This window comes from Columba livia, chromosome 13 (genome assembly GCF_036013475.1).
Source record: "Columba livia isolate bColLiv1 breed racing homer chromosome 13, bColLiv1.pat.W.v2, whole genome shotgun sequence".
NCBI lineage: Eukaryota > Metazoa > Chordata > Aves > Columbiformes > Columbidae > Columba > Columba livia.
The window spans coordinates 10,374,632-10,387,371 of record NC_088614.1 but is presented as its reverse complement, the minus strand read 5'-3'; the positions used below and the strand labels follow the sequence as shown (position 1 = coordinate 10,387,371).

The following is a 12,740-nucleotide window of genomic DNA, read 5'->3' as shown; positions in this document are numbered from 1 at the left end:
TTTTCTTTTTCCTCTCTCTAGCAAAGGTCAGCTGCAGGGGCGGAACAGCACAGTCCTGCACTGCTTGGGATCTGGTCTGGACGAACATAAAGTCGGGCAAAATGAGCACCAGCTCATCTCATCTCTCCTGGGGAATGCTAAAAACACACAGGACGTTACCCATACCCATGAATCTCCATATTGCCAGAAGAACAGATTCAGGTGAGCAACTGCCACCTCATTTAGAGTAATGCTGTCAAAGAGAGCTCCGAGGGCATTGCCACCCCTCTGGCCGGTGAGCAATTCCACAGCCCGGGAAACCCATCCACACCACACCTCTGGGCCCACAAAACCCTGAGGGCCCTTCCAGTCTCAGCATTCAGAGAAGAATGAGCCTTGTTTTTTCAAACACACTGAGCCAGACTATTCTCCAAGCTGTGCAGTAAAAATAAATAGAAACCACACACAACAAAACACAACCAAGACACAGTAGACAAGCTGCAACAGGGACACAAAATACTTAAGAAAATACCCCACTTTTCTCAACAAAGGTGGTCAAATGTTGAATGGGACAACCAAATATTGATAGTGCAACCTCCATCCTGGAAGATACTCAAAGCCTTCTCTGACAAGGTACCGAGCGACCAGGTCTAACTTCAAAGCTTGCTCTGTTTCAGTGGGGTTGGACCAGAGAACTTCAGCTGTCCCTTCTGATCCAAACTGTCTTATTGACTTACTGGAATAGGCCCCCATTTGGGGTTTTTCCCAGACAGAAGGTAACAGGAGAGACATCCAAGAAGACACTTGACAAATAGCTTCCTTCGCTATTGCGTTTTAGCCTCATAAAAGAGACAGACGCTGCCGAAGCACTCTACAAGAGTTCACCATCCTACTGGAGAGAGAAAGACACAGAGAAAGGAAACCCATAGTGTTGTGCTCCGAGGGAGGGAAAGATACAGGATTTAGCAGGTGTAAAGCACACCCTGGTGCTTGCCTGGAAGCTGATGAAGAGTTCATTAGATTTAGTCAGAGGTTCAAAGTCAGATGTAAAAACAAAACACAGACGAAAGTCTGAAATCACTTTATTGAAAAGAGTCATACAAGGTCAGTGGCAAAAATATCCAAGTATGATACAGCAACACCACAGACAAGCTCCTTCTACATCTCAACTCCAGGCTGATTCTTTTACAAACAGGCACTGTCTCCACACACTCAGCTTTACAGGGACATGTACAGCATCCTGGCATGTCAGTGAATTTGAGTGCAGCACAGGGACCAGAGTCTGTCTTTACATCAAAACAGATCAGCTATGACTCTGACTTTTCCTGTGAGAGGTATGAAAGACCCTGAAGGTCCATTGAAAATGCTGTTTGCAACATAAGGCATCATTCCCACCCACCCCAGCTCATTCAAAACACTCACTGAAAGCCTGTAACAAAATACTTTGCCAATAAAAATATTTTAGAAAACTAGTATAAAAATTACTTTATATAGCATAAAACCATCAAAAAGTGACTGTGCCATTTCCCTTTTACACAAATACTATTCTTTAAAAATCGCATTACATTATAAATTCACACAATATACAAGATATTGCATCTTTATGGAATACTCTGTGCAGCAGAAGCCCCATACAGTACTTGGGCAGCCACATGACAGACCAGTAGCTCCCCTTTAGTTCTGCTGTCTCTAGAGCAGCTGCCAAGAATCTGGCCCTGGCAATTGTAGGATTGTGAAAGTAAAAGGCCACAAGACGACAAACCAAGTGCTTGTAAATCAGTACCTTCTCAAGAAGGAGAAAACATCACAGGAATCTCTTGATTTTAAAGAGTAACATGTAATAACATATTACTTGTTGCTGGTGTCAGTGGGACAATACAGTATCAACTGTTTCTATGTCAGTTTTCATTTGCAGAATACCCCTTCATGTGTCAGAGAGGTGCCTGCAGCATCTTTCAGTGATTTCTTGTCTAATAAGAACACATAGCCGAGCCACAGGAGCAAATAAACCAATGTCGGCTTACTTTATTTCATGAAAACACTGTAAGACACTGACAGACACAGGGTTATCGGCCTGCTGCCTGGAAATAACCAATATTGATTGTTCCCCAATTCAGATTTCAGCCATCTGGGAAGGTGTTGCATAGAAGAGCAATCACTATCTTGGCCCCAACTTTTCCAGGCACAAGACTGAAAGCCCCTGCAGCCTTCATGCACAGCTATGCATGAAAGGAGCTGAATCCCCAGGGACTGAAGGTACTGCTGTGTGTTGAAACTCACTCTGTATTTGGTGGCTTAATCTTTCCAAATAACTCAGCAAGAACTTAGTAACTCTGCACAACCTTGGAGAATACCAAGAGTAGACTTTACATTTGAGGATGCACAAATCAGATGATTTGCTTCACTAAGAGAACAGCAGAAACCCATCTAGACACAGTTCGCACAGGGATTTTGCTTTGTTAGGGCGGATTTTTGTTTGCTTTCTTTAACAGAGAGCTGGCAGCAGCCAGAGCTCCTCCCTGAACAAATCGTACAAAGTTATCTCCAGCGAGAGGTCCTAGAGCATAAAGTCCTTTCTCCTGAGTGCATTCATAGGTGAATGGGTCAACGTCTATGGGATTCCTCTTTGAATTGACTGGTTGGTCACTGTCCATTGCCAAGTCAATGCCATTATTTGGCAGAAAAGAGAGGCTGGGGTTTGAGCCAGTTAGAACAAGAGCCATGGAAATTTTATAAACTTTCTGGCAGCCATTTTTGTCTTGAAAGACACATTTCTTGTCACTGCTGAAGGACAGCACATGATGTTCAGGAAGACTAACGTAACGTTCATAGGGCCCAGCACAAGCAGCTGACTGTTCTTTCATCATCTGATGGACTTTGTGGTATTCAGGGTACATCATTTTGGGGAGCTGGTTAAAAATCAGACCTGGATCACTGACTCGTCTCCGAAAAGCATGGAGTACTGGAATATTGCAATGGTGAGCAAAAAGAACTGCATCAGCAGCTGTCAGACCAGCACCGACGATCAAGACTGGATCTGACATGATGCCAATGCTGTTGTTCTTCACTGCTTCCTCTAGGGCAGACAGCTTGTGATGGACATAGGAAAGGTTCTCTCCCTTGACCCCAAGCCAAGTAGGACTATCATATGTTCCAGTAGCCAAGACCACATTCTCTGCATAAACAGAGAAGGGCTTTTTATCACCTTTCACATTTTTGAAAAATCCATCCACCTCAAAGACCTCTGTACTTTTCTCATTGAAGCTCCAGAGTGAGTCACCATTCTCCTGCAGATCTTTCTGTGTGTGGTTGGAGACACCCTCTGCACTCACTTTCCTTACAGAGGTCACAACAGTGCCACATCTGAAGTTCTTCTGCAAGCCTTTCTTCATCACATAGTGTTGGTAATATTGAGCAATGTCTTCTGCTGTGGCTCTATTGTTTCTGAGGCCTCTGTAATATAGTACAAACAAAGGTCAAGCACCAGTTAAGTAAGAGACTGGAATTTCTCCTCTGTTCCACTGAATATATCTTAGAGCCATCTATCCTGGCACTACCAGAGAAGACTTATCTGGTTTCCCTAACTTCAGCAAAGTTATTCCTGGTATACAGAGCTAACACAGGACCACAAGCTCCTGGTCAGAGGCAGCTTTCTGTAGCATGAATTCCACTCCTAAGAACATGGTTGCTCATTTATGCCTTCTTCTCATCTCGCTTCTATTCCATTTTTAACTCCTGGACTTTTAAAGTTTAACTGTTATACATCTCAAAAGCAGAAGCATGTCAGAGACAGCACAGTAGCTGAGCTGATTATGCTTGCCATTGGGGACAGCAGCAGTAGACTGAGAAGTCAGATGATTGTGCCTTTCCCAAGCTTTATTCAGAACTCATGGTCACTGCAATCCATCACCCCAGTGGGTGCTGAGGACACATTCCAAGCAACACTGCAATTTTACTGAATCACTGAATGCAAAACAGAGTTTTACTGGGAAGTGAGACAGTGCCCCTTCTCTCACTAGAATCATCTGTAACAGATGTTACAGATGTTACATTCAAGAAGCCAACACCAGGTTCCCAAATAGCCTCTGGATGTTTGCAAATGATCACATCACAGATAACTTACCTTCTCTTTTGCTTTAGCCAGTCCTTGAACAGGAGATCCGGGAGTCCCATCCATTCTCCTCTGCTCAGGGTAACCATAGAGCCCTCAATAGACTGGAGCAAGAAACACAGTAAAATGACTTTTAGGCATTTAAGGTAATAAATGAAATGCAATTTTGTCATGTTTCAATACGGCAGAGATTGTTAAATCAGTGATTTCTTCTGACCTGCTGTCATGGATGAAACCATACATGTTGTCCAAAGAGAACAACAGACTGGAAGTATAAAAGCCTCTCAAGCCTTTTTTTTTCCTTCTAAACTTTTGCTTGTTTGCATATGAAATCAGACATGCCTGACTGGCTTATTAGAGGAGCTTTTGGCTCTCCAGTCAACACATTTGATTGTCTAACAACATGCAGACCTCAACAGTTAGGCTTCAATTCACACACCTGCCAGGCACCTCCAGGAGCGCTTTTGCCAAGGACCAGGTGGGGGATGGCTCTGTCAGGCTCATGCCACCAAGTGAGGACAGATTCTGCTGTTCCACCAAAGTCTGTGTCTGGACGCTCAAGAGTATCAAACAGAAGAGCCACAGGGCTGCTGGATCGTCCCTCCAAGCCTTCGGACAGATATTCCAAATCCTAAAGAGAGGCAGAATCAGATGCTCAAAATGCATGTCAGTGACTTTGGCGTTCTGTGAAGCTCATTTACTGGCACACAGACCCTGTCATTGCCCAAGGACTACCTCAAGGATCTTAGCAGCAATGACGACATTTCATACAAGGGAGATATGGACAACAAAAAGTACTTTAGGCTCATTCTGTCTGTGTACTTTGAAAATTCAAATGAGGTTCTCTCTTATCATAGTAAAGCATCCTAGGGGTAGATGATGTTTCCCTATACACAAACCTGGTCCAAAAGGGAGACATCTAGTGCCTCTTCCAGTTTCCTCTGAAGAATGGGATGAGGATGAACAGCCTCTCTTTTGAAGTAAGGGGTATAGCCTGACAGCAAATATGAGAGACAGATTCCTGAAGGTCCATTCCCTAAAAAGACACAATGGAGAAGAATTTATACTCCTACAGGTAGAGAAGTGTTTTACTATCCAGACCAATTCAAAGGATAACACACTGCTGTGGATACAGTGGACTTACCATTCCAGATTGACCACTGACCTAATGGAGGGAGTTGGGGAAGTCATTTTACCCTCCTATGTCCCCTTCTCCTCCTCAGTTGCATCTATTTGCACTGCAACATCTTCAGAACTTGCTGAAAAAACATCAGGTTAAACAAGCCAGAAGCCACCTGAACACTGAAGTCCCTAGTATGCTTATGAATTATTGCTCATTAACTTACTTAAAGGTTTAGAAACTGATCACATACTGACTGGGGGCCTCAGCTCTCCTTGATGCACATGTCACACCGGTGCAGAGTAGTTCATTGTACACAGGATACAGAATTAGTCCAGAAAACAGGGTGACTATTAAAGTGAAGGGGAAACAGCTCTGCTCAGTAAGAAATCCCATCTAATAAGGGATATCTGGCAATAACAGTTTTGACTAATGGGTCTTGTGGCCACTTTCAAATGGCAACCAGCCCCACCACAGCACTCCAGGCAGTGTGTTAGGGAACAGTCCCCCTGCCATGCCAAGACAACCCCCCAGAACACAGCCCTCTGAACAGATTGCTGGATGACTGGACTCCTCCTGCTGACCAGCCAAGAGCCAGTGGAAAAAATTGATATATGTGACTTCAAAGCACAGCGAGAGTAGTCACGGAAAGTTTTCACATGGCTGTTCTCCAGCCTGTTTAATATTTTACAGTGTCGGCATAACTAGGTGTCAACTTCTCTGGCTGCTCAGGCTTTGCTGCCCACTAGGATGTGACCAACCACCATTACATAATGTGGTGACGATGTAGGGGAGGAGACTGAAGTGACACAGCAGACTGTGTTGACATAGTGCCAGTGCTGCACGCGGGAGCGACTGGAGCAAAAGCTGCTTCTTGGGGATCTGAGATAGAGGGAACCTCAGGCTGTAACGCCCACAGCGAGCTGAGCTGTGTGAAGGGCAGTATGCGCTGCAGCTGGGAACAAAGTCTGCTGTGCTGAGCAAGGACCAGATGCTGCAGATCAGTGTCTGGAATATTGCACTTGCAGGAAAGTTATCTAAACCCAAGAGTAACAGAAATTAAAAGCAAACTAAACTGCAGCTACAGTAAAATGTAACACCTTCTGGCTTACTCCTTTGCTTTAGGAAGTACAAGGAGGCACCTAAGCTAAACTTAATCATTTAAGTGCTTGCTCAGCAACACACACAGAGGACTTATTCTGACCCACATCTAAGTTTCATATGGATGGTCACAAGCCCAGCTGCCTCTAGGGCTCAAACTGTTCTAGAATGCAACTGCTTTCAGGAGGCTGCCAGCACGGCAGAGTCCACAGCCTTCCTGGAGCAGGGCCTGGGAAGCAGCTGGAACCTGTGTGCAGTGTCCAGCTGCAGTGGAACAGCTGAGCTGCTGCAGCCCACCAGCCTCCTCAGAGTGCACACCTTCACACCTGTGCTTCTGAGGCCTCAGTGACATCTCTACACTCTTTAGGCACACTAGAGATGTACCAAAATATTCTCCCTCCCACTTAAAGACTTGTACAACTGGGCAGCACAAAGTCACTGTTGGACTAGAACTGCTGGTAGTGGTGCCCTTGTCAAACTTGCTGTTAGTGAGGATTAAGTGTGATTTATGTGATGCACTAATTTTGGACTATGCTCTCTTGGGGGCTATAAATTAGACGAAGATAAGGAAAGAACCCAGCCCTGCAAGGCACTTAAACACATGCTCAGAAAAGTGTCCAACACCTGCACTCGAGCACAACTCATGGTCGGTCACAGAGGGGAAGGCACTGACATCACCACTTCTTTGCTCCAGGAATCACCTTGCATTACAAAGCTCCACTCTTGCAATGGAGACAAGACAGTATATTACCTGTTTGCTATATAATCTGTAGCTGACTTGTATTTTTAAAAATCTATGAAAAATTTCCAGAAACTTTAACAGCATCTGAAGCACCTTCTGAACACAAAACTAGGAAAAAAGATCACATAAACCTACCTCCAAGTCAAGCAGTACAGATAATTACTTCACAGCAAGTTGATTCACTATTGCAATGAAAACATTTCAAACCCTTCAAAGTATCCAAAGGAAATAAAAAAAAAAAGGAAAAACACAGGTCCCACTGAACAGATGTCCAGAAGGTTACCAATTTTGATATTAAAAAAAGTGTGTGATTTAGTTTGTCAAATACCCAATTCCCTACTTCCCACAACTCTTAGTGGTCTTTCTCCTAGTACTACTGAAAGTCTGGCTGTCAGGGAAAGGATGCAGAAACAGTGGCCAGGCATTTCTGGTTTGAGTAAGCACACTTAGAACAAGAGCTGAAGACAGCAAGTCCAAAGCAATGACAGCACTAGAGAACACAGCAATGCTGGCAGGAGAAAACTCACCTATGATCACGACAGGCACTGGCTTGAACCTCCTCTTATTTTGGAATCTGTTCAATAATGCACACGTTTTCCTGTCTGGAAGCATTTGGATCCTGGAGTCTACCTGCTAAAACAAATAAGTTTTGAATTATTGGGGGGGGGGTGGCAAAACACATTACTTTCTCTAGCCCACAAACATAGGTTGATCTAAATTATTATCCTTGCATTGCAGACCTTCATATTATACTTCCATACTCAGGACAGGCCTGCTTATCTTCTTCTCCTCTTGCCCCCAAAACCAAAGGATGATTCCCTGATTATACCATAAAAAAAGAGAGAGGATCCTTATCTTTCTTTTCCACACACAAATTCCAAGCCCTCCAGAACAGATGGCAATTTCAGTAACCTCTGACTGCAGTAACTGATGTGCTGCAGCTTGTTAAAGAAAACTTCACTTCTGCCCATACTGTGTAGAAAAATATTGTTGCCATACTTATCACAAACCCATTCATGAACACACTGTACTTTTCAAGGGAACTTGTGCATTTATTAATAAGTAGAGCAAGCCTCACTCAAGTTTTCTGCTCAAAGACTAGAAGTCTCTTGGCTGCATTTTCAATCATGTACCATTCCACCACTAAAGAGTTTTTCAATAAGTGATAGTTTAGTTCCTGCACCTTCTTTCTTAATCTTCCAGAAAATGAAGAGTTCTAGGTCTGAACAAGTAAACAGAAAGTTTTTAAACAAAATATACAACAAATTTATCACCTTGGAGACTAGTCATTAGAGAGGAATATACAAAACTCATCTGTTTGTTGTGCAGGTTATTCAATGAACAGTGGATAAAGCTTTTTGCCTACCCTGGCAGAATCCTATTATGTCAAATAATGACTTCTCTAGTTTTCTAGGGAATTCAACTATACTGTCACTAATACAGAGAAGTTAAAAAGCTTTCCCCCTGCCCTGCCGCCCAGCAAAAGTGAAATTTTCAAAATTTGGCATAAGCTTTTAAGCTCTTCTACAGAGAACACAGTCTTTTCTACAAAGATTACTCTTGTTTTGGAAAGCTAAGTAAAAATTCACAGAATGGCACGACTCTGTTCAGTGGGGCATGCTCTCCACACCCTTTTCAAGCGCAGAAGGAACTTTGGCAAGCACACTGCACACTCCCATAAGTGCTGGCACATCACTGCCTTTGACACAGGTATTGTGGCAAATGTCATCCCAGAAGCGTAATGCTCCGCTTTAAGTCTGACATTTACATCACCAGCAACTACAGTACTGCGGTAAGACCCCGGTGATTGAATGAGCAGCCAGAAAACCACAGGCTAATTTAGGATTTGCAGGATCTCAGGCTTCAGAATGCATCCTGTAAGTGCATTTGCCTGCAAATATATGACAATTCTCATATACACCCATATACAGCCATTGCTGGGCTAGACAGAGCTTTTCCAAGAGAACAGGGCTCATCCAAGTGGAGAGGCACACAACAAGGCTTGCAAGTTGAATTAAAAACTAACTGCTTTGTCCAATTTTTGGATCACAGTTTACTAACTCTTATTGGTTGCCCATTACCACTTAACTAAGCATTAGTCTAAGACTCTGATGCATTTTGCCCGGCAGAGCAAGAACCATTTAAAATACATAATAGTCATGCTTTCTAATTTAAGTCTTTTCAAGCATCTAGCTTCAAAGAGAGTTGAATTCCAAGGAAACTGAGGTTCCAAGGTAGATGTACACACTACAGATGAGCATGTCCCTGTGTTGTGTTCATACTGAGACACACACCAGCCTCTAAAGGCAGATTTAACCCAACCAAGGCAGCTGCAGCTACCCAAGTGTTTCCTCAGCCTTTTATGTAAGTTCTGCCACATGAACCAAAACCTGCACCACCTTCCAGCAGATTGCTGTGTAAGTTCAGCCCCAAATAATTCCCTACCGCAAAGCTCTAGAGTTGCAACTGGTAGAATTCAGCACTAGCACCTCGGATGGCCAGAGACACCAAAGGAACAGCGCACTGCTGTGACCAGTAAGGTATTCCCTCAAACCAGCTAAACCACAGTACCTATCTGAAAGCTAGCAGAGGTTTCTTCTCTGTGGTAACAAATAAATTCCTCTCCATGGCTGTACTACACAAGGAGAGAAGCTCTTACTAATTTTTCGTAACAGAGTGCACACCTTATTTCTGGGAAACTATTGGGATTCTGGAGGAAGGAAGCAAAATCTCTGGAAGCAATCTTCCAGGTTTCTGTTCTGTAGCAGTCTGCAGCAGCATGCACAGAAACACCGTATACACTCTGTAGACAGTAGTATGTCAGCGCCATCAGTGGGATCTTTGCTGGAAGCAAGGACTGCTGAACCAACCCCCTACAACACATGGTAACAGTTCCAGGATAGCAGCAAAGCCAGAATATTAAATAACAAGCCTGCAAGTCCATTTGTAAGACTTGGGTGCAAAGTCATGCCATGTGTGCCAGCATTTTTCTGGAGCAGCCTGAAGGGGACAAAAAAAGGCGCAAGACAGAAGAAAGCCTGGCAGCCCCGTTTGCTCTAGGAGAAAGGTGCCTTGGCTCCTGGCCATTGCACAATGCCACCCGACCCCCCCGATAGAGGAAAGCCAGCAGCTGCAGGCTCAGCGATAGCCTTCGCCTCATTTGACCCTCCTCCTCCATTCTGCACCTTCTGACACATGGAAAAGGACCATTTGCTGGAATTAAACCAAACCCTAATGCCTCGAGGAGCACAATTGTTATTCTGATGAAATTACTAGATCCATGCACATACGTGACCATTTTTAGCCATAGTTTTATTCAGGATCTGGGTTCACAAAACCCCATCATGACCATTTTAGTGCTATGTGCTTTGTTTCCTGAAGTTTTGACACTGGACAATTCTATTAACACAAGATTAACCACCAGAGATGCTACTGTTTATCCTAGCATGTCAGTAGTACAAATGGGAGAAGTCCCATCAACATCCTATAGCTGCCATCTCTATAATTCACAGTTAATAATTATTTTTTAAGTAGAAAGTGAACCAGATGCTAAACCTGTATATAGCTATTCCCATCCTGTAGACTAAGAGTTCGACTTCTGGGAGTAAAACTGAGCTCAGAGCATCCCAGGCATTTCAGTTTCAGGTCAAACGCTTGCTTTTCCTTGCATTAGAAGACAAGGTGGATTACTCTTTTTTTTTTTTTCAGTCTTAGAATCAAGGGACCACATATCCCTTGATAACCTGTACAGCTAATACAGTGTGGCAGATGAAAGTCTGTTGCAGAGGCTATTGGAAAGCATACAGGACACTGAAGTTCATTTTAAGTCTATACAGAACTAGTTGGCAGCAAGAGAAAGTCTGAGCTAGCAAGAAACCCAAGACTGCTCTTCTCACCATCCTTTTATGTAGAATAGGCTGCTGGACACTCACATTCAGTCAGCTTAGTGACACTGACCCCATTTCAGCTCCTGCTTTAGGCTTCCTACTTTAAATGGGTGCCTCTTTCCTCTTCATTTGGGAGCAAGCTGCAAGCTCCACAATTTGCTGTTTCCAAAGCATTTCAGCATCTATGTGATGTTACATAATTGTTCTGGCTGGGAAAAGCACCCAGCTTGTTCTGGGCCAAACACTGCATACCTTCCTGACACAGCCCTAAGCCTGAAGGGACTATAACTCACATAAAGTCGGTCAGCATGGCCCCTAGTAGTTCCAAGCTGCACAACTGAAACAGATTTTAAAGTGAGTAAAAGAAAAAGGAAAGACACATTTAGCAAGACAACGACACTAAATGACGTTTAACAGAAATAAAAGCCAAGTTACCTCAGCCATATGCAAGCAGCTCTCCCTATAACATCAATTAGACTTCTGCTCAAGTAAGGACCACCAAGTGTGGCCTCTACAGCACATGGGGGGAGCTCCAGAGCAGTGCAGTCAGGACATATAAATAATGAAAGAGACTGAGAGAGCTACTATGACAGTCAGGTTAAAGTAAGGACAATGCTAACACAAATGCAACAGGTTTCTTCAGTTTCTTCAGTTTCTTCATCAACCCATTCATTTCACCAGCAGCATTAAAAAATTAATTAGTGCTTTTAAAAAACAGAAATCTCAGTATCTTTTACATTTTATAACTGCCTACAAGTTTGAGAAGTTTGGTTCCCTCCCACACTCCTCCAGCTTGGATTATCACCCTTACATGCCAGGCCAGTTACCCCACAAACACAACTCGAGTAGAAAAAAATTCACCTTAATGGTACATAAAAACAATACCATTCTAAAACCACCCCTGTGATATTCAGAAGGCAATGTTACAGTATGCCAGACAGAGCTCTCCACATTTACTTCTAGCCCTCTTACCTTCAGCAGCAGGTCCGACGAGAAGAGAGATCTTTATGAAAATGCCTGTACAGCCAAGAAAGCCAACCAAACCACAGCCTTCAATCTGCCTCCGCTCCAAGAGAGCTGTTTAAATATAGTAGGCTACCAGCCCTGAGAGGAGGAGCTGAAATGAATGGAGGCGGAGCGAGGAAAATATTTATCAGCGTGAGTCAGCAGGAATATTTCCCTTCCCAGCTTGTGAATGAATGATGTAGTGATGGTCCTTAGCAATGCTCAGCTGACTGCACAAGTACAGCAAAAGCAGGCTGGTGGCAGCCGTGCATGGCAGAATGCCCGCATTGAACAAATATCTTCAGTTTTAACCCCCAGGGCAAATTAAAATCCGAGACTTTTATAAAATGCAATGCTTTCTATGGCAGAACTGTTCTTTTTTTTTCCCTCTGTATTCAAAGGAAAAACTGCTAGTTACAATTACAAGTGGGAATAAAAGTGATAGGATAGCACTGGATGCTTGTTTTAAAACTAGTGATCTTTTTGGCCACGAAAGAACAAGAAAATGTAAGGAATTTCTTCCTACCTTGGACAATTTGTAGTTTTAGTTTCACCCTATTATTATATCATCGGCATAGTGGGCCTGAAAACATAGGCTTCAATTTATTTTTTGTTTTTCTTCAGTGAGATTAAGTCCTATAAACCTGTTCCACAGTATCAGTAAAATGAGTGAGTCAGACTACTTCCTGTAAAATTTACAACATACCAGGATTTTAATCCAAGGTATCTTACTCAATCCAGTAATCAATCAAGTTTGCTAAATTTAAAGTGCCCTTAACAAATGAAATGAATTCC

At 43.3% G+C, this 12,740-nt stretch overlaps 1 protein-coding gene across 3 annotated transcripts; it reads right to left on the bottom strand.

The window, feature by feature from the left end:
• Positions 1–1,045: 1,045 nt before the first annotated feature.
• Positions 1,046–12,067, bottom strand: OSGIN1 (oxidative stress induced growth inhibitor 1). Of its 3 annotated transcripts, none has more exons than XM_005504760.3 (6): positions 11,913–12,067; positions 7,581–7,686; positions 4,990–5,126; positions 4,530–4,721; positions 4,103–4,194; positions 1,046–3,432 (listed from the first exon to the last, which is right to left on the bottom strand). In XM_005504760.3, exons 2-6 carry the CDS (start codon positions 7,663–7,665, stop codon positions 2,439–2,441), a joined length of 1,500 nt encoding a protein of 499 aa, XP_005504817.1. In that variant the 5' UTR covers positions 7,666–7,686; positions 11,913–12,067; the 3' UTR covers positions 1,046–2,438. The 3 variants fall into 3 exon arrangements, with proteins under 3 accessions (XP_005504817.1, XP_005504818.1, XP_021146505.2); XM_005504761.3 differs by having other exon boundaries at positions 7,581–7,683; positions 11,913–12,051; XM_021290830.2 differs by lacking the exon at positions 11,913–12,067 and adding an exon at positions 8,684–11,887.
• Positions 12,068–12,740: the final 673 nt, after the last annotated feature.

Coding starts and splice junctions, on each gene's coding strand:
- OSGIN1 (XM_021290830.2), bottom strand. CDS start 8,782: ATGACATTTGCCACAATACCTGTGTCAAAGGCAGTGATGTGCCAGCAC. Junction 7,687..8,683: donor TCCTTCTGCGCTTGAAAAGG/GTGTGGAGAGCA, acceptor TATTTGTTTTAG/CAGGTAGACTCCAGGATCCA. Junction 3,433..4,102: donor TGGCTAAAGCAAAAGAGAAG/GTAAGTTATCTG, acceptor ACTATATTACAG/AGGCCTCAGAAACAATAGAG.